Source organism: Pterocles gutturalis, unplaced genomic scaffold (genome assembly GCF_000699245.1).
Source record: "Pterocles gutturalis isolate BGI_N339 unplaced genomic scaffold, ASM69924v1 scaffold39484, whole genome shotgun sequence".
Taxonomy (NCBI): Eukaryota; Metazoa; Chordata; class Aves; order Pterocliformes; family Pteroclidae; genus Pterocles; species Pterocles gutturalis.
In genome coordinates this window covers 28,486-51,236 of record NW_010132105.1, presented here as the reverse complement: position 1 = coordinate 51,236, position 22,751 = coordinate 28,486, and the positions used below count along the sequence as shown (strand labels likewise).

General features: G+C 38.0%; 1 protein-coding gene across 1 annotated transcript; it reads left to right on the top strand.

Annotated features, from left to right (window-relative positions):
* Positions 1-1,612: 1,612 nt before the first annotated feature.
* Positions 1,613-22,751, top strand: ITGB3BP (integrin beta 3 binding protein (beta3-endonexin); the record flags this gene model as incomplete). The annotated part of the gene is made up of 7 exons (XM_010080798.1): positions 1,613-1,655; positions 4,274-4,412; positions 10,656-10,728; positions 12,952-13,030; positions 14,132-14,225; positions 16,194-16,253; positions 22,690-22,751. Coding segments are annotated over 7 exons (550 nt in total), but the record flags the coding sequence as incomplete, so codon positions are not given.

Genomic DNA, 22,751 nt, shown 5'->3' with positions numbered 1-22,751 from the left:
CAACTTTCTCTCCAAGAAATTTCCTAAATGTTTATGATTTAGTGGGATTTTCATGTAGTTTCTCATTTATCTTCATCCTACAGCTATGTTGAGTCCAGATTCTGCTTCACTTTGGCTTCCAGCTTCTTTTGAAGTCCATCGTAAAAACTTCCATCATGAGATGCCTTAGTATAACATGCAAATGCATTGGCCCCTAGAGCATCCTTTCAGAGGAGATGTATTAATAAATATAACGTTTCTCTGCTGCCACTGGGGTGGAAGATGTAATGGAGTCTGCCTTCCTTAAGCAATATGGGTTTCTATTTAAAAAAGAAATACATTGTAAAGAATTCCATCAAACTGTTACAGCTTTGACTGCCCTTTGGCAAGCATTTCACAGGCTTTTTTAATTTAAATGTTACCTGTTTACTTGGCTTTTTTAAGATAGAATACTTCTCTTCCCCTTTTTGTAATAGAGATAGTTGTAAAGCAGTATTCCCAGAAGACTGTTGCCTGAGTTGTATTTCAAAGATGTGTTTTCATTCTGCTTTTCCAGTGCTTTAATTTACAGCTTTGGAATAGTAGCATAAATTTTAAAAGGATATGTTTGGAATGAGGTCATCTTAATTCCTTACAAGTCAAAACATTATTTTCCAAGATGAAAACTGTGAAATAAGTTATTGAAATATGATGTATTTTCTAAATCTTGTTTAATTTGATATAATATATATCCTTCTTGGGGACTGTTCTTATAAAGATTTTAATTTTTTTTCCTGATTTTATATCATGCTTTAAGCTATTGTTAAGATTTAGGAATGTACTTCAAAACTTCCAGTTGTCTCTGGGAAAAATAGTCTTAATTTATGTTGACCTTTCTTTCCTTTGAGCATTTAGTCTGCATTCAATAAAATTTTGATGACTGCTCTTTAGAAGACAGCTGTACGATATAAAGTATTATAAATATTCAGCTTTCCTCTTCTAGCGCTGCCATTAACAGCTGGGCATCCAGTTCAGCAGAGCAGATTTTGCAGAGAGAGCTTGGCATGTTCCTGAATCAGTACAGGGAAGAAGACTAGCAAATAGTTTCTTATGGTTTGGGGACCTGTAAAGACATAGAGCATCTGTTCCCCAGTTAAGTCATAGTCTGGTAGCACTGAATCATGTTAAGAGCTAAAATGATGGGAAGAACTACTTTTTTCACCTTGTCTGTACCTGTATTTTAAATGCCTAATACATTATTTCTACTAATGGCAAAATAATTTCAGCCCTTGCTCAGAAGGTATGTAAATGATCATGGTTTTGCATTTTTTCATTGTTTATTGTCTTTGAGAAAAAGACATATATACAGTGCGATTTCACTTCAATGTCTTGATTTTTATCTCTAGTATAAAATGGAGAATTGGATTTTCTTATGCAAACACTTTATCCTTCTAAACAAGCAATGTTTTTCGTACACAATATTTTAGTCAGTTGATGTATTTGCTTTGGATTATAATAGTTTTCTTGTGCAGTATAAAAAAAATGTGGAACACAAATAAGGAAAATGTCTTTTAAATTACCGATTACAGACCTTACTACCAGAAATCTTTGTGTCTAGATGACCGTAAAACTTGTCCATATTTTTCTCTTGCAGAGTTAAAAGAGCATTGAAGTTGGACACTGTTAAAAGAGATAATGTAAGTATTTTTTTGTATGTATATATATCTATATGTACACATATGTGTGTATAAACATGATATTTCATTTATATTGTTACAGATTGGATGATGTGTAGAAAAACTGTAACAGGGCACAAAATTACTGCTGAAAATATTAGTATAAAATTTATCATATTCCATTTGTCGTAGAGCTGCCTGGCTTTAAATAATGTACCTCTGCATGAATCACTTGAAAATAATGGAGAAATATGCATATTTTTATTGCCATCACTATTTACCCAAGAGTTGAATGAGTTAAGATCCTTGGTGAAATCATTTATTAAAAATTAGCTCCATTATCTTGGAAGCAAATGTTCTGCCATGTAATTGTACATGTAACAATATGGGATTGTGATAAAGCTGTAATCTGCATATTATAAACTGCAAAATTGAAACGAAAACATTAAAGACATTTTTGTGTCAAGGATATAATTACCTCCCTCAGCTAATCTGGCATAATGAAACAATAAAGTACTAACACTGCAATAAATTTCACCACAGTTATCACAATAAAAAATAAAATTGTACTGTTGCTATTATTTTTTGTAAATGCATCCATAGTATACTCCCAGTACCAGCATGTCATGACATATGTCATTTTATTATCTGCTCCTACCAACAGTGGGTGTTGCTGCAGACATCAATACAGAGGAGCTTGTGAGAATGGCAGTGTTTAAAGGAAGGAAAATTTTGGAAAAGTATATATAGAGAAATAGCTGGTCAGCAAATGAGCTCTCAATAAATCTCCACGTCTGTATCGTTTGGAAGATGTTTGTTTATATGCAGCACATATTTGGAGGTCTCACTGGTATTTAGCAGGATAGAAATTTGTGGTTTTAAAAATTTTCTAGATACCTTTCTTCCTAATTTAAACAAAGGTGGCAAAATACCGCAGTGGCACTAAAAAAAATCATTAGCAATGTAATTAGCAGCTTAGTGTACCATTACCCAACTTGTTCTGCTCAGAATGCAGCTGTGACTGTAATTTTGCATCTGTTTCTTGGGCTGTGGTAGCATTTTTGTAGATGAGTGGTCCAACTGAAATTACGTGGAATTCTTTTTCTGCCTTAAAGCTATTCCTTCCCTACCCCCTCCCCATAAGACAAAAATAAAGCGTTACTTGATGGTTACCTGCATTCAGGTTCTGGTGCAGCAAAAGACTCAACAAAAGCCCATCTGAATGATAAAAACTTTTACTGGAATCTCAGTAATGTAGGTTAAAAATATGGGTTTTGGTTCATACGATGCCTCTAACAGATACATGTTTAAGATTTAAAGTGTACCATAATGAATTAATGTTAGAGAAGGTGAAGGAATGTAAGGTAACAAACACGGTTTTTGTGAATTTGAACATGTTTTGTACTTTTACACTCTGTACTGTTATACAACCAAGAAGAATTGAATAATATTGCAGTGTGGAGAACTGAAAACCAATAATGGGGACTTACCTTTTATAAGACATGTTAACTTCTAGAACTCACCCTGAAATTTTGGTGAAGTCAAGAATGCAGTAGAAGCTGTAGTAAAAACACTCATTCATACAAATGACAAGAGTACACATATCTATATAGGTGTTAAAAGTAGGAGTATTGTGCTTCAGAATGTTTTGATTTAAACAATTTTTTTTTGTTTTGATTTAAACGGCTGTCTGGAATTGAGAAGAAGACTTCTGAGGGTTACATAATTGGCCGTTTTACTTCTAGGTACAACGTGTCTTCAGTTTCCTTTTGGCACCTCAACAATTTAAGATTGGTTATATAAAAGTCAATGTTTTCCATCATTCATTTACTCAGTAATGAAATGGAGCCTTTTCCCATTTTCCTGCTGGATTGTAGAGGCTTTAAGTCGCCTTTGTATATGTAACTTGTGGCTTTCACACATTACCTGGTGCACCTGATTATTAGCCTGAAAAATACCGCTTTTACCACTTGTACATGCCTTTTGAGATCTAAAATTGCCATAGTTAAATTTTCCAGGGGATATTTGTGAGACCTTAAACCTATGAGGTTCAGGCCTTTGACATCAGAGTTGTCCATGCTCCGGACTCGGACTGCCTTTACGCTCAGCCGTGTCCTTAGTAGACCCTCTTCCCAGAGCATGCAGGAGATTCTATCCTGAGGAATCCTTACTGGACTTGAAGATTCGTCTGCCCTTTGTTTAATCTGGTTTAAAAAGGAGTAGGATGAGGGTCAAAAACAGGACAACATATGGAAAAGTATAGAAAAGGAATAAATGAGTCTTTATCTGCAAACAAATTGTGGTTTTGGTTTGGGTTTTTTTCTTCTGTATAGTAGTAGTGCAGTAAAATCCGAGTTTCTCAGAGTTAAGCATCCCATCTAGAAAGTGAACTGTGTCCCAGATAATCGCTGTTAATATTTCAGAATTGCAGACTAGTTCTTCTGAAAACTTTGCTGTACAATTCCTTTAACATCTTTAAATAACTCCTTATATATCATTAGATGCATTGAAATCCTAGGCCAGAGACAAAATTTTGGATTTAAGGGACTCACTAGGTTTTTGGTTTTTTTAATTAACTTAGGTCCTCTTTATCTTTAGCCAATATTCATCTAGATTCTTTGTCTTTTGCTACATTTTAGCCACCTGATGCAACATCTTTGAAGATCAAAAAGAAAGATCTAAGCTCTTACTCACCGACGACAGGAACACGCCAAATAAGTCCATTTTCATCTCCCATGAGTCATAATGCACAAAATCTTGGAAATCACCCGTCAAATGGTTAGTTGGACATTCTGCCTTTCCAACTGCAGTATTTTTCTGGTTATTGGCTTGATTTAGTGATTTATGTCTCGTGTGGTACGTTTGCTTTCTTTTTTCTCTTAAAGAATTTTCGTCTCTTTTGGGAAAGCTGATGTTGATTTTTAAAGCTTGAACCTTTTCATTATAAATCTTGAGGGTGTTTATAAAACAGCTTGTTTATGAAACAAGTTTTGCTTTCTGTTGATCAATATTAAAAATATTTTACTTTGGCTCAGCAAAAAAAACCCTGCACTGGGATTTTGTCAATAAGTCCATTAATTCTACTGGTTAGGTATGTTTATGCTACCGATGTCCTCTGTTTGCTTTCTTTCCAAGTCCCAGCTTTCATCAGCAGAACTGGTACACACTACTGACAATGACTTTGTTCTTCTTGGGATTATATGGGGAGATGTCCCGAGGTTGCTGTGTGCTGCTTCAGATTATTGCAAGGAAGTCCTGGTTTACTCTTGCAAGGCAGTGCAATCCACTGTTCAGTATACACAGCTGAGGTCTGGACTCTCTTGTGGTCAGGAGAGCTGGAAAGAAAAGGTGTGTGTGGTTGATGCATTTTGTGGCCTTTTGAGAACTATGCTGAAATTTTCAATGCAAGCCCCAGTTTATGTACTTCCAGGTTTCTGGTGGTAAATGCTTGCATGTGTGCATGCATACGTACATAGAGCTCTTCTCAGCTCTGAGTCTTTATGAATATTGAAAGTTACGTAGATTTTATCAAATCAAAGCTAAAAGGGAAGTCCAGTTAGTTTAACTCTTCAGCTTTGAATTCTTTTATGTAACTTTTTACTCTTGTTTTCCATAATAAGGCCCTTCAAGGCAATTTTTAATTGATAAAAAATAACACTGAATGTCATTTGCTCTCAGAAAAAATGCCTTTTATAATTATATTATTTCCAGTTCACTTCAGGATATACGTCCACTTAGTTATATAGCCACAGTTTTTGATGCAGACAAACTGACTTCTCAGGAAGTATATTTTCAGTACACTAACCTGCTTTTATGGGTATGTAAGTTGTGGTCTTTTTAAAGTGTTAAGGAACCATTATGTCACCTGGTGTGACTTTTTTATATTAAAATAAAAAAAATACAAAGATACTCTCTTGTCATCTTTCCCATACAGAGCCCATTTCTTTGCAGTACAACTCCTAGAAAGATGGCTAAGTCTTGATTTGAAGACTTCAAATTATTTAAAAAATAATAATAATAAAAATCCATCTCTTCCCTTGTTAGCAAGTTCCTTGTTCGATTACTTTAGCTATTAAAACAACAACAAAAAAAATCTGTCTGATTTTGAATTTGTCTGGCTTTAATTTTCAGCCATCAGTTCTTGTTATGCCTTTTTGTTGGGTTAAAGGGCTTTTTATGCCCCATATATTTTGGAATTTATGTGCAGTAATTGAGGCCTCACTAACATTCATGAATTACGATGAGTAGAAATATTCTGAGCAGGATAGAATAACCACTGCCAGGTGGAAGATTCACAACTTTCCTACCAAGTTCTCTGTTTGTTCTAGTTCTCCCAGAATAACTTCTCCATCAGTGCCATGCTTTTCAATTGGGCATCTGCCACTGGAACTAGTACAGAAATGATTGTTTCAACTATTGACATTCCAAGAAACCTTTGGAGGAGGAATTGGACTAATTTCCCTCCATTCGTTCAGTGAGTGATAGCATCTCAACCAGTTGTGCAAACCTGATATCGTGAAAGGACCTGTATTTTAGAACACCCTTGCCTTCACAAAATTTAAGGAATATACAGTTGGTGTGTGTTTCATTTTGCGGCCTTTTGAGAACTATGTTGAGATTCCCAATGAAAGGCCTGGTTTATGTACTTCCTGGTTTGGGATAGAGGGAGTAAACCTCCTCTCAAGACTAATGGCTTCTTCTTGATTCCTAAAAATATTTGGCACAGTGGGTATCTCTACACTCCCACTTCACATCCAGAAATATTTAGTGACATTTAATCAGCCCATTAAATTATTGACCCTTGCATTCTTAAAAAACTGTGAACAGTTTCTCTTTGGGATTATTTTCTTCTTCAAAAGTTGCTTAAGTCTTAAGTATTCCCACAGCTATCCCTGGTTATGTGTTGAATTTTCTCCTTGGAGTTTAAACCAAGATAGCAATCTAACCCCAATGTTTTCCAACTTTCTTCTTACTGTGGTAAGTAACTCTTCCCTTGAGCAGCATTCTGACTTAGTTTGTTAGGGAACTTATGTCTTTGACATGTAAATTACATGTAAATTTATCTACTTTACTTTTCTGCAGAGAGAAAGGTATTTTCAAAGTATTCCCAGGTCAGATTTCTATGGCAGACTAGCTCCTGTATAAGAACCTATGTGTCTTTTTTTTTTTTTCTTTTCATCCTGTACAAAGAAACCTTTCAGTGAGAAGAGTTGCCAGTAGGTGTTCTCCATCATATCAGAGAGATGGCTGCTGTTAGCGCAATCAGTTGGTGTGCCTGTACGGGCACCTGTCATGTCATGGAAACGTCAGCTCATACCATACTTCAGGTAATTGTTTTGTCATGATGGGGCATCCAGATTCTCACCCAGACGGAGCAATGAGTATCCAGATCCAAGCACAGGGACTGCATGTTATACCTAGCCACTGATGATGGCTGAATTAAGATTGCCTGTGTCCTGAAGGAAGAGTCGGATCAGAACAATCTGTGTCCCCATTGTCTACAGTCTGAGGCACTGGGAGCAGCAAGCTCAAAAAAACTGCACAAAAGCAGTTTTGAAAAAAGCCCTACTTTTTATACATAAATGCAGATTTTAATTTAGGGGCTGTCTGCAGAATATGAAACTATACCTCAGCCTGGCTGGATATCCACCTGCACTTCAAAGACTTAAGTTTGCAAAAAGCTTTTGAAATTGTATATGATGATAGCCATCAGAAACAAAATTTAAAATGCTGTGGCTTTTTAGATATATTCTCTTGAATATCCCTACTTGTTTATAGTTAGATGAAAGAAAAATGGGGGCAAAATGTCTTGTATTAAAATGCCTGTGTATTAGGATAGCAATGGGAAAGGTGAACACGTACTATATTTCCATACTGATATTAAGTATGGACATAGGGGAACATTCTTTTTGCCTATAAAAAGACTGATCACGTGATCATAGCTGACATTTAGATGGGTAATTATTCAGTAATGTAGTACTAGCCATCCTTTTTTCCCTGTGTTCGTGTAGCTACAAGATGGTGACTTCCTTTTATATCACAGGTTTGAGGTTGTCCTTTTAAACCCACAATTTCTTTTTTCCTTCTGAAAAGACACTTTTAAGTGTTGTAGTGTTTTAATAGATTACACGTATCACCTGTAAGTGAGGTGTTAGAGTAGAATCTATATTCTGTTTTTCTGTGACCAATATGTAAGAAAACAACAGAATGAAGATTATTACAAAATTAATCCCACTATCTATGAAAACTTATTTTGCATTATGCAAAGTACACAAAGTAGTATGCACTGTCTCACTGAGGAGACAGATGGAAATTACTTGTCTTAGGAACATGACTTTCTTTTGAATAACAGTGTGGAGGAGTGCCTCAAAAAAGACTAAACACTAGGATTCTTCAAAAGTAACATTTATTTTAGGAGAAGATGTGAATCAACCTAATTTTAAGATAATATGTCTAATGATATTGTCCTATGTATGTCCTGTTGGGCTGCCTGATAATTCATATATTGTCTAACTCCCCAAAATCTCACAACTCATTTATGACATAAATGTCTAAAATAACAGAATACTAAATCTTCACTAGTTTCTCATCATTGTTAGCTAACATATTTTTAAGATTTATTTTAAATAATTTTATTTTTATTCAAATCAACCCAGGGTTCTGTCATTCCATAGTACTGGTCTAAAAGAAGTATCTGTTTGATAACTGATGACTGATTTAAGTGCAAATTCTACGAGTACTTAGATTTAAAATGAAATCTTTTGGGGTCTTAACCTTTAGCTACTGTAGTGGAACAGCTTAAACTTTTATAGCACTTTGTCATTCTGAGGTATTTCTAAATGTTTTACAAAATATTAAAATTAAAAGTCAATTTATCCTTGAGTGCTGATAGTTGTGTGTAATAATTTAGATCTAGCAAGAAGAAATCAAAGTGTTTAATGCTTCGTGTGGCCTCTCTTTTTTAGTCTGATGTCAGAAAGGAGACGTATTGCAGTCAAACATGAAAAGGACCTCATTCCAGAGGGTCTGTTCTAAGATCAATGCCTTTGTTAAGGCCACGGTCAAGACCTGTTGTAGTTTCCTCCAAATCTTTCACTTAGAGATGAATTTCACCTTACAATAACGGCTGTTCAACATGAAGCATTTGTAAGAATGTATATGGATCTGTTGGAGGGACGGTAGAACTAATTTAAAACACCTTGTGAACTTTGGCAAACAAAAAAAATAAGATCTTTCTTGGGTGTTGGATAGATGAGTGTAGTCTGAATGGCTACAAGTACAGTGAACTCTACGCCTGAATTACTGTATGCAATTCTAAGTCACTAATTGTTGAATGTACTGATGATCTCATTGTTTAAGGGGAAAACTGTCATCAGGAAAAAAGAATTAATGCATGATTGTGCCTCTCCCCCTTCATATGTATGCATACACCTCCACCATTTTGTCTTTAATGAATATCAGAGCCAAAAGAAATCCATTGCACCGGAGAATAGAACTGTGTCTGAAAACGGGAGCTTTTACATGGCAGTAGAAAATGAGAGCTGAGTATGTGACTGATACTGTCAAAGGGGGAAATTCTTAAGGTGGAAATTACAAAAACTCCATGTTATATGATCCCTTCAACTTCAGTCACAATTAAACAAAAATAATTTCTGCTATTCAGATGTGGAACCTAGGTGCTATTCTTTATTGCTGGAACCTAGACAGATATAACTCTCAAAGGATTGAAAGGTGACCATATAGATCCTGTAGAGCACAATGCCATGAACAGTTATGGCCTCACTAGTTTCAGTAGATTCACCAAAGACTACTGTACGGCGGGATCCTATCAAGTGTGACAGTATATACTATTTTTTAAGGATTAGTTAGGACGAATGCAGTACTTTTTTCTGCTAGTGCATTAGATATGCTAGTTGGAGGGCAAGCAGAATTGGCAAGCTAATGTACTGACTTTATCAACTGATACACAAAATAAAATTTTAATCTCTTCTAATCTGATTTCTGTCTGAATTGGATAACTGAGTAAATAGATGTAAATTCAGAAAGTCTTTTGTGATCAGAGGTGTATTGTTCCATGTAACAATATACGCAATGAAGCCTTTGTAAGTGGCGGTTGAACAATCTCAACTAGCTAGCAGCCAGTGAGCCGAAGAGGTTATTTTAGTGCAGCACTAACTTTTTTAACCTGATCAGCATCACTGAAAGCATCCCCCTGTCCGCCTGCTTTGGCAGAGCAGTCTGTGTTAGACGCTTCTCGTGGAATCTGATCATTTAAGAAAGCCCAGCCTGCAGCGACAGAAAGGCAGTCCACCAGTTCACCATCACCACGTGAGCCTAGGTTTTATTAACAAATCCATGGGAATGGACGTTGGTGGTAATATCTTATTCCTGTTTCCTCACAGAAACATGCACCATACCAGTGCACTGAAACGCAGACGTATGATTTCCCATGCAGAATAACGGCAACTGGCATATGATTTATCATGCCCCATCATGTGAGGAGCTGGAATATTATATTGTCAGTATAGCATGTCAGAGCCTTTGGAAGGAATTTGCAGTATCTCTTTGTAGTTGTTTACAAGATGGAGTTGGGGGCCAGGCACTTTTTATGAAAGGAAAATGGAGGTTTCATTGCTCAGTCGTTACAGTATTTGCAAGAATGCTCTGTGCTAATATGCTGGATTTGGGCAGTTAGTAGGATAAAAAGCTTCTGAGTAGGACACAGTAACTATGTGTCAGAATTATACTGTCTTCCAATTATTAGCACTATAATCCCAAGGTTTCCACAAATATAAATGTAATGTGGTCAAATTACTAGAGTAAATTATAGTGAACTTAGTGTTCACTATGTCCCATTACGAGGGAATCTGGCCTGCTTTGTAAGTGAGTTTTGGTTTTTTTCTCTTCCTAAAAGATCACTGAACAGTCAGGGTTCCTACTAACACCTTTTTCATGTGCTTCAAATACTCGGTATCTTATTTTCATCTGTATTGTTTCTTTTCTTTCTTGTGAACCTCCTAGGAGATGGAACAGAGCAGGATGATTCCAAAAGCACATTACCCAGAAGAGGGCAGCCTCAAACAGAGGAGGACGCGTAAGTGCATTGTGTGTTGTGGGTGCGGTGCTGTGATTTTTACTTATGAAAGATTAATATTTCATAGAGAATTAAATTCATAGCGATTATTTTTTAATACTTCTAATTCCACTGGATTGGATATTCAAAGGCACTGAATGGCAGGCTTACAGTTACAGGTACAGATTAATGCCGGGTTTGCGATACAACTGTCCGGCCAGTTCTGTCCTTCACTGGTAGTGTGGGGCATATGGCACTGCCAATTACAGGAGTCACACTCATAGTACTACGCAGTAAAGTACCGTAATTAAACTGCTGAAAGGAAGGTGTGTTTTCCTTTTCCAGCCTCTTCTGAAAGTGTACATTCCTGTACTTTATTTTTGGAAGCATTCACTGACAAAGATACAGAGCCAGTAATGCAGGACGCTTTTTGATTAAAAGCTAGCTACAGATGGTCATGGTGAAATGTGACTGTCCTGTATTTCATCCAGGCCAGGTGCCTGTGCATCCAGTTCAAATCCTGTCTGCAGGTCCAGCATACATTCTCTCCAGAAACTGAGGTGCATTTCCATACTGCAAGTCCTGTTGATCCTGAAGGCAGAGCACGACTGCTGTGCTTGTGTTACTGGAAGATGTTATCACCGTGCTAGTGCAGTATTCATACAGGCTGCTTAACCAGCATTAAAGAGTTGGGGTTTTGTGCTTGAGTGGATTTCTTCCATCATATGCTTAAATATATGTTGATTCTGTTATTCTGCTTCTGTATTCTGTTGTATGTATTAAATATTGGTATCACAGTTGTACCTGGTGTCCCAGATGAAAATTCCCTTGGGGCTAGATATTTTATGAATGCAGTTGTTTTTTACTAACAAATAGTATTTGTGACATTTATTCAACTAAATATGTTTCTTATGTTTCATGTTGTAACTCTTCCTTTTGATTACTGCACTTCAACTCCCAATGTGTTTGTTGGGGTTTTTTTTCTTATTCTGGATGCTTTCCCTCACCATTAGCTTGAACTTTAGAATTGTTTGGATGGCACGTTAGAGAGTAAAAAATAAAATCTTACAGTTACACCAGTGGAAAGCTATAAACTGATTAATTGTGGGGGTTTGTGGTTCAGTAAATCCCTTCACCAACACATACAGACTAATTTCTTAGTGATAGTAACCTTGACTTGTAGAACTATTTGAGTAATCCTACTCTTCATTGACATGCAAAAGTTTGCATTCAATAATTCAGGATGTTTTGTCAAAAATTGCAAGATTTGCGGAAGACTAGCAGTTAGTGATGTGCCAGTAAAACACATTTATAAACTAACACCTACACAGTAATATTTATGTGACCTTCCATTTTTACAGGTGGAAAATATATTGTACGATACACTGACATTAGCATTTTCTTTTCTGCGTAGCTTTCTGTTCCCATATTGAAATACAAGTTTTTCTCGTACTGTAGTTCTGTTTCTAAATTTGGGCTTTCTTACAAGGATGATTCCCCCTCCTGTGGGAGGAAGCAATAAATGGATTATTTCTCTGTTGCCTCCATTTGATTTGCATGTTTAAACAGTTCGACCTAAACATAAACTTGCACAAGTTTTTTTTTTCAATACATATTTAGTGCAAATCCTTCATCATGCATTAAAGCCTGCCATTTCCATCTAATCTGATTGAATATTATTTTTATTGCAAACCCTATCAAACTCTGAAAGCTGACCATCTTTACACTGGTAATAAAACACATTTGTGGCTGAAAAGGGGAGATGATAGGATAAAAAAGCCAAACAAATAACATGCCATGTTGTCTCTGTTGGGCTCAGTTTTCACTTCTCGTGTTTCCCATGGCTGCAAGCAGTGTCCTGCAGTCCTACAGTCCGTGGGTTTGGGGAGCTCGTCCTCTTGCTTAAATTCCTGTTCTTAGGAACAAATGCATTAAATTCCTGTTTTTACCGTTGGCTTCCTGCACGTTCAAAAGAAAATCCTCTAATATTGCTGAACCTCAGTCCCTATCCATAAATTAGGATATACTTTTTTTTTTTGGCAGTTCATATATAAATCCTATCTAAAGGCAAGTTATATTTGGTGTGATATGACACAGGCAGGTTGCACAGCCCATCTGTTCACAGCTGATCTAGATCCATCCTGATGACAATGTGAAGAAACTCGGGGAAACATTGCAAACACTCATTTTCAGCAAGTGGTGATGTGGCTAATTTAAATTGTTTTATTTTAACTTTTTATGCAGGTTCACAGAATTGCAGTCCAAAGTGAAAAGTTCATTGGTTAGAATTCTGAAAATAAGAGCAAATCTGACAAGCCTACAGGTCTGGTTTACACTGATTTATTTTTTTAATCTACTTTTAATATAGGATTAGAGATAAAAATGAACATCTTATATGCACCGTTTGAGTTTTTAAAAATGGGGAAGCAAATAAATTACTTGAAACCAGGCAGGTTTGACTTGGAAAGCCAGAAAATGCAAAAAAATCCTTCAGAATTTAGTAGATTTTTTTTTTTTTTAACTAGAGGAGTTGCTTTTCCAAGTACACAATTTTTAATTTGTATCACTCCTCATTTTGTACATGAATAAAAGCATATGAAGTAGTTATCAACTATTATTTATAACCTGAAGTATGAATTATTACTGCATAGATTTTTATGTCCTCGAAGATTAAATATCCCTTCGTGTCGAGGTGATTGTACTATTTAATTTACCACTAATGTATCATCATTTAATAGTCTGTTTAATACATGCTAGAATGCAAATCACTTTTTTGTTTTATTCACATTTTGTTTCCTGAATAAATTTAGCACAAGGTTTGTTGCTGTATATCAATATCTGAGAAATAATTCAGTGTACTCAAAGTATTGCATTGATTTATTTTACTTGCGTGTCTGGTCTGACAATTTTTTTATTTACTGAAAAAACAGTGATTTGAATTTAAAATATTTTAATTGAAATGTTTATTTGGAAAACTACTGAAAAATCCTTCCTATTTCTCATGAGATCGATAGTGTGTGATTTTAGATCTACCATGAAATGCTGAGAATCTTAAATGCTTGTAGATTTCCATTTTACTCACATATTATAGCAAGCTTGTACATGTGCCAAGATTGCTTTTCTGGGGATCAAGTGTTAATCTGTTTAAACAGCTGAAGACTTACGAATGAAGCGTAAATAACAGGAGATTTTTAAGTAACACTTTGAAAGGCACCTGAATGCCATTTTCAAAAGTAGCGTATGTTCTTGCACCCTTTTGCTTTTTACTCTCATTGACTTTCTGTGAGGTGGAATCTCACGCATGATTTATAGCTTATGAAAAATTTCCAAAAGTACTTCCTTTCAGATGTTTTTACTAAGTTGTAGATCTCAAAGTAGGTAGTTTGGGAATGAGATTTAAGTCTCTTTAATTATTTTTTTCCAGGCTTTAGAGGGCAGCAGAGAGCTTGAGAATATTATTGGTGTCTCCGACTCTTCTTGCGTCTTGAGTGCTGAACTGCAGAAAACCCAAGAGCTAAGTAAGGAGGGTTTTCAATCATTTTAGTTCCCTTTATAACAATTTAACAATGGTCACTCCAAACGTTCTTTTGGGTCGTACCCCACTCTGTGTTATAATGGAGCGTTACGCGCCGGGACTCGGACACGTGAGGTCTTTTGGTGAGGACAAACGCACCTTAAATGTCCTTGTGCATCCAGCCAGGGACATAAAAGAAAGGCAAGCCCAACGGCCCACTCTTCTAACTCATAGTCACAGATGGGGAGGAAACACTTGCAAGAGCAACACCTTTTCTGATGTAAATAGTTAGATACTTAGTGGGTAGTTAGCTAGTGATTAGGCTAAACGTTTGCACTTTGATTGCATTGCCTTTCTTCTCTTTTTGCAAGGAAGTTGTTTTGTTTGTTTGCCTGTTAGGAGGATTAGGCTGAATATAGCTTTCCAGGCTTGAAAAATTGCTATTCATGTGTCTTTAAATAATGGACATACCAGCTGCTTATTGTGTTGGGATTAGGGCACTTTACGGATGGCACATCTGTAATACCTTCTAAAGCAACCCAGAAAGCCAAAGATTTTCATTTATATGTGTCCATTTTTAAGAAATTCTTTATCCTTACTCCAAGTCAGAGCTTCTTGGGACATATGAATCCTCAGCAGCAAAAAGTGCATTCATACTTCTCTTCCCAAATGCATCTGCAACTAGAAAGGGAGTATGTGATGGGGAAAAAATATCCTAACTTGCATTATGGATCATTGCAGGGGGAATAAAAAAAAGCTATTGGCTTTCAGGGAGGAGAAATAAAGATCTCCCTTACCAGGTCGTTCCTTTAAAAGTGGTGAAAAGTAGCTGTAGGCACCCAAGGGGCCCCAGCCTTTATGCCTCAGAAGGGTTTGTTCATTTGTTTTCACAATAGCAACACCTTTTATCTGTACCCACACGGCATGTCTGTGGTACAGGTGTGTGTCTAAGGCTGCATTCACCACTGCTTCTCAAAGGTTTGCATCTCTAACGTTGTTCCTGTAGATTTTTCATACCAACCTCTAATAATCTAGCTTCCAGCTGACCAAGGAATATGAATAATACATGCCTGCGCAGAGTCCCTATGTCGAGCCTCTGGACAAGCATGCAAAGGTGACAGAACAGTTTCTTCACCGGCAGCAAACGTGATGGTTTGCCAGGATACATTATTCCACAACCTGTCTGGCTGCTCTGTTTTCTGCAGAGTGTAAAAACACTGGAACTAGCTATAGGAAAGCAAAACTTGGGGTGACTGGGACTGCTGGTTTGCAGTTGGGGACAGTTGGACAGTAAAGCTACAGGTGCTAGAGAATTTTTCTTCCCAAAGAGCGCTGTAACTCTTCTAATGCATGAGGCGCATGAGCCCCAGCAGTCGAAGTTATGCACCACACAATTCCAGCAGCTACTCTTGTTTAAATTACCATTTCTTTCCTGATTGCTATTCCAATGCCCATTCCGCTTTCATTTTGCATGTGTATACGCTCTACCAGTTCCCACTATAATGCATACAACCAGATGCTTTCTTGTGCAAAGTGAAGTTTTCTGAAAATAGTCTGTGTTTACATTGCTGCCCTACGCTGTGGATAGGGCAGTAAGACTGCCCCCGTGAGATGTCAGACCTGTTGTTGGCACTTTCTGTTACGACCAGGCTTTTGTTAGCTTCTTGTTGCCTTCAAAATGGGGAAGAACCATCTTTCCCCCCCATCTCTGAATTAGGAACAAAGCACCAGAGGACAAAAATGGGAACAAAATGTGGTTTGAGGCTTGTAAGCACAGCTTCTCAGAATTATGGTAATTATGACAATATTTTGGGTTTGGGTTTTTTGGGGTTTTTTTGGAGCACAATTATTTTTTTGTCATCACTTGAAGAAAAATCCAAATGCTTTGAAAGTGAAAAAGGCAGCATAGGTGATATTTTCTTTGAAATCTCTGGGGAAGCATTTATTGATTTCAGATTTATTTCTTCACTAGTGAGTGAAGCAGAAGCACTGCAGCTGTTTAAAAGAAACCATGGAAAACTTCCTGCCCAAGGTAAGCAACCTTTTGTAACTCCTGTGTAACAGATGTTTTGATGATTCCTTTCGTTGATTCCTGGGGCCTGTGAAATCCCAACCATTAGGTTTCTTCATAACTCGTGCTATGAAAATATTTGAAGTTGGTGGCGTTTAATATTGTGTGGCCCACATGGCTGCTTTAGTGCCTTGGCTAGCTGGGAAGGTGGCGGGGGGATACACGCAAGATTTATTTTTTTTTCCACTCACAGCCAGTAAAATCAACAAACTTTCACCACTGATATTCTGATATTTCTGTTGTCTTCGCACATTCTGTCTTAAAATAGAGCAAAACCAGAATCAAAATGGGTGATGGCATCTCTACTGCTTTGTCTGCCCGTTAGCCCAACCAGCAGGACTGCTTCGTATCATGAGCAGCCCCTTTGGTTTTGGTTGTATCTGCTCTGCCACAGTCCTAAATTCTTCCTGCTGTGGGGAATTCTTATAAAGGAAAGAAAATTGATCAAACTAGAGTTTCCTCAGCTCTAGCAGATTACTACAAAATGAAAAGGAGTGACATCACTTTTTAAGGAATTTGTCTCATTTGTGCAAGCTGCTATTTCTGATTTACAGCTCCCTATGTCCTTCTGTTCAAACGATCCCAGCCCCTGCCTGGCACCGATAGCAGTGAGCACCATGGGCCATTGCAGATTTAAACAGTCATCGCCTCCTTTGCGCACTGCTTTTTAACGGTCACCGGGATATACATTTATAGTTCCATCTTTGCTCTAGAAACTAGCCCCTATGCGTATATCCAGCCTTGTTAGGTGATAAATGAGATATTTTGTGAAAGTAGGATGGAAAATAGAATTATGAGTTTAAGGTGATCACGTTTGATGAAGTTTCAGTGTCAGTTTTGCTTTAATGTAGAATAAATTCTGTTTTGCAGTCTTGAAAATACAGTAGTAGGAGAGACGAAGGAAGTATGTGATAAAAGAAAAGCATTTGGAGATGTTTAACTTTGCCGTTTCACTTTGCCTTTTAGCTTTGGATGTGGTTTCTCATAATTATTCTTAATTAGTTATGCTCAAGGCTTAAAACTTATGACTGTTCTGTGGCTTGATACAGATGGAATGTCACATTATCATCACATGGTGAGGCATGAAATTTATTTACTTTACATAAACAACCTCTACTTAAAACAACTCAATACAAAACATTCCTTGCTCAATGGGCAGCATTATGCAGAACTCAGTATATCATTTTGTGTGACCAGCATTAAAAAATAGCGTCATTGTTTGTCCATTACTAGAATTTACAGTAAACAAAATGTTTTTTAATAGAATGTAAGCAAACAGTAAAGCAGCTGCCAAGCAGTTAAATCTAGTTGGTACGTGGCAGACCAAAGCAGGCTTTATGTGTGTCCAGAAGAACTGTGTAGGTTGTGATACGCAGATTTTAAAGGCAAATTTCATAGGCTCAGATTTTCAAAGAGAGAAGATAACGTTCTAAGGAGGAAAGCTACTTAAGCTGCTTATTACAAATTATACTAATGCTTTGCTTCTCAAAAAGAAAAACACTGACATAAATCATGTCCATGACTCCGTCTGCTCTCCAAGTAAGAAACAAGAAGAGAGAGTTATAGAAGATCAAATACTTGCAATGTTAAGGAAAACTATTTTCAGACTGCATCTTGTAAGGAAAGAAAAAAGTACTTTATTTTCTGTGTTGTTCATCCTGCCAAGCCCATGGGCAAATGTAACCACCCCTGTGAAGTTTAGCTCTAACCATTCCTAACTTTCATATTGTTTTTAATACAAGGGGCTGAAGTTTGCACTCTTTGCAACAGCAGTGGTGGCTTTCCAAGAGCCTAGATCAGGGTTAACTAGATAGATTTTCATGTAATGCCACCTGAAATTACTAAGGAAAGCAAAGCTGGAGAGATTAAGGACCAGGTAATATTCACTTCCCACTTGCCTGTTCAATTTTTTAAAAACTATGGAGATACGGTGAAACATAAAATCCCATTTCAGAAACACCGCAAAATACAGATCCTTCCTTAATGAGCAGAGTCCCTTCTCCAAACAGGTGAAATGGTCAGAATGCAATATTCCACCATTTATCCCCATTCATGCCAGTTTGAGTCTGGCCTTTGTACTGGGTCTTCGTGTGCAAACAGCGAAAGAGCTTGGGTCTGGACTGCTGGTGCGCTGCTGTGGGTGAGGGTGAACCGAGAGGATAATGTCTTTCCACCTCATTCTCAGATAAAGCAGAATACATTTGTTGACCTTTAATCACACTTGGGTGTCTGTGTTCCACATGTCCTTCCTCCTCTGGGATCTGCTAGGGAAAAGGGGAAGACATCAGACTTCAGATGTGTACTTTCAGGAAGCTATCTGTGGATTTTTTTTGCTTACCGCAAATACTCCCTTTTCAGGTGAGTGATGAGATGGCTGCAGGGGTTGGAGCTAGGTGTGGGAAAGGCCTTTCTATCTAACGGATCTGCAGGCCTCGTTCTTAAGAACCGGTGCATGAGCTGACTGTAAGGATGAACCACACGCTCTGGTTTGTGCAAGCCCTGCTTCTGGGCATTTGTGATAGAGGCTTTTCTGAGGTTCAGTTCTTCTGTGTTTTTAATGGAAAAAGCCGCCGATGCTGACACAAACAGCAGTTCCCTCGTTCTACCAAGGTCCTTTCGGTCCAGCAGAAGCTTGACCAGATCTCTGCAGCAGCCTTTTTGTGGTGTACAGCATCTTGAAAAGCAACAAAGATGATGCTGAAGGACTTTTTTATTTTTTCAAATGGATTATTAATAGATGGAAACTAAGAGCTTGTGTTTGCAAAAGATATGCTTACTTCAGTTCTTAACTCTAAAGGCCAGGGTTGGTGTTTTGCCACATGTCAGAAATTTAAGTTATACCTTGGTGTGAACACTTGTACACGGGACTGCATTCAGGAAAACTGAGTTAAGGCTGCTTCAGTGCTGAATGTGTAAGTGTGCACACAGGGACTTAGTGCAGCTCACCCGTTTTCTTTACTCATCAATTATTTTGAATGTCCCAGAGACCTAGCGAAATCGTCCTGTCCTCCTGCATTTACAATCAAAACTAACTGTGAGATTCCCCCAAAATGCATCTTTAGGGAAGGGAGCGCTGGATTCTGGTTTGTATTGTGGGGGTTAAAGGCTGTTGTTGCTCAGGCTAAATTTGACTGTACACCTTCTCTCATCCCGTGCAAGCGGGTCTTCTTTTGGTTTGTAACCCTGCAAAGTCCTTTACGGTATAGAAGAGGTAACAAACCCCACTTAGCCTGATTCCCAAAACCTGCAGTGCTGGGGATTTTCCTAGGACGAGTGAGTCATCTTATCTGCCAAAGGAACATTACTGAGCGGTGAAGGAGCTGCTGGCCAGGTTTCTGTTTGACCCCCGAATGCCGCAATCCTTCGCAGCAGGTTATGGGTCTGTTGGATTGTACCTGCACCCTAGAGTGCGGATTTTAAAATACAAACTGAGATTTGAGAAGCACCTGGGTCTGAGGTCACCGGCATGATAAGCTTTTTGGATGGAAGGAAGGGGACAAATTGCAAACCTCGCCAATGATCTAGCAGCCTCTGCTATGTAGATGAAATATTAAGCTATTAACTTCTGTGGCAGATACAGAAATGCACATGAGACGTATGACTATAGGCCTCAGACGTATATACATATAGAACTGACAACCTGCATTTTATATTTAGGTGTCAGCCACGTTTATTCATGAATTTCACACTTGTGTTTATTTTCCTGTGTACCTTTTACCAGACGCAATCGCTATTAATTTTTAATTCTAGTGGATCGAGACTTTAGATTATTAAGCTTAATGAAAAATTAAAAAGAATTGCCGTTCTTTCAACAGCTACATGTAGCAACTCCTACATGAGAATAAATACCGCTTTCTCCCATGAATATAATTATTTTAAATAAAAAAGAAAAGAAACATTAGTTTGGACTCAGTAGCAATTATATGTTTAAGAGGTGTAAATAACTTGCGAGCCAGACGTTACAAATATCCAGGTGCTCTGTATGTGCTGATGACAACAAAATTGAAAAGAAAGACTGTAATAATTCTGACTGGTTTTCTCTGCAGAAGATATTGATTATTTGTGTGTGGTGAGAGATTTGGAAAATTCAATTAAAGGAGTTGTGCAAAGGTTTCATAAATTTTCCTTGTACAGCGTGTACACAGACATTGTTGCGTATTAAATCAATGCAGCACTTCACAATATATTTTCTTTGAAACATAAAAATAAATAACATTTAAACAGTTCTGCTTACTACAGAAACAAATTTTATTTTCTGTGAAGCATTTAGTCATGTGCTATCACTGACTCATACACATTTGCCAGCTGTAACAAATTTTATAGACATTTTCTCCAGAGACATAGCTCATATACTATGAATTTTTAAATGAGCAAATGGTGAAGAAGGGATGTCAGCAATATAAAAATTGATCAGTTAAAAGATAAAAGCATAAGTAAAGAGATTTGTATGGTAGTCTTAATAGGTTTTATTAAATAAAAATACTATAAAAAGACAGTAATGAATAGACTGAAGGTTTTAACTGTGGTTGAGGTGTAGAAAAATTATTCTGGCACATTTAGTAGAAGATTGGTTTTATATCACCTGACAGGTGAACATTTTTTTTCTCTCTGCTTTTGAGATCTGTAAATGTTTTAGAGCAGTCAAACTTGGGAAAGAACAGTGGTGGGAGTAGGAGGGGAAAAGAAACTTGGGAAGACTCTGCCCTTTTGATGCTTTTTGTGGGCCAGGGATGGCAGACACGCTGGCGAAGGGCAGCAAGGCCTCTGCCAACCCACCCGTGCGGGGATGAGGGGTCTGGTGACTCTCCCGCTGCTGCCTTGCCCTGTGCAACCCTCAGATACCGAGCTGGTGAGCAGAGAGCCAGGGCAGCCGCGTCCAAATCCAAAAAAGTTTACACTGCTACAACAAGCGTTGTAAGTTTTTGGAGCACATGAGTAGTAAATCATATTATTTGAACATCTAAATCTTAATGCCATCTGTATAAATAGGACTATGAATAGGGTTGTTTTGTCAGAATGTGGTGTCATGGTGTATGTTTGGAAAGGAAGCTGAGTTAATGATGTTTTATATGAACCTGGGGCAGCTTCTCCGAGTGAAATGCAGATCTTGGAATGGTGGCTTTGACATGTGCGGGTTCTATAAGTCCTGCATAGTCAGAATGCCAGAATCGGTGATTAAAGGGTTCATAAAAGACTAAACTAGGAAGTTGCATTTAGCACAAAGAAACTAGCTTGTAATTAAACATCAGTCCGTTTCTGTTACTTGCCCTACAAGACTGGGCAGTTTCCTATTTTAAGCAATAGTTAGTGGGGTTTTTTTGGTGATAATTTGTGTAAACAAATGGTGTTTATTAGGTGTAATGCTGAAAAGTGGTACCTGAGGCAAAGTTGAACTGGATGTGTTTTTTATGGAATAACCTTATGAGATTTAGCTTAGGACAGCATTTCTGCCGCGGTCTGGGTCAGCTCCAGGTAATGTCACTGGGACCTCACGTCAGATCCACAGACACATCTTCTGCATCATGTCACATGCAGGAAGCGTGTGTCACCCCAGAAATCACAGCATGCCGAAAGAGGAGAGCTGAGAAACTGAGGAGAATCTTACCCACCACCACCCAGGTCCTTGGTGGCCTCGATGCTTCTTTCCGTCTAGGTTTTTGTGCAGCCCCTTTCCTTTTCAGCCATAAGCCACTGTAAATATCTGCTTGTTGTTCTCAGTATGTTTAATATAAAGTGAGTAATTCTCAACTCTCTTCACCCTTCCATGGTGGTGGAATCCAAACGCAGCACGGACCAGCAGCAGACACGAAGGGTACTGAGGCCAGAGCTGATCACCTCCTGCGGAAAGCCATTTGGAAATCTTGGCACTCAGAGGCACCTGCTTCCAGACCCTTTCCCCCAATGTTCCCATTCCCCGAGTTCCTTTCTACCCCTGCACACACTTCCTCTGCTTCTTCCAGCCATCTGCTCAGCCTGTTGCCCTGCCCTGCCCTCCTGGAGGATGGGGCTCAGGTGCGGGTGCCTCTCTTTCTGCCTTCCCCTCAGAGGACTCAGGGGATGTTGTTCCTCTCGTGCAATCCTTGACTGGATGCTGCTGAGTCCGCTGACATGGCCCTTATGGATTTTTATTTATTATTATTAATAGCAAAAAAGAAGGGCCAGCTTCTAATACTCATAACACATTCTGTTCTGCTTTGTCATCAGTGGTATGATGCAGCATACGTGCATCCACTCACAAGTAATTAAGGCAATCTCCTAAATTACTGTTGAGACACGGTAACCAGATGAAGAAAATGGGGTTCTGTTAACCACTGCAGTAACTTATTTAACTCTTTTTGTGTGTTTCTGTAATGACACCATTGTTCTGTTGATCAAAACTGATTCTCCTCCTCCCCAGAGCATGTTCAGACTACCAGCAGCTCCATGTTCCTGAAGTCGCTCCTTGACGGAAGGAAGTAA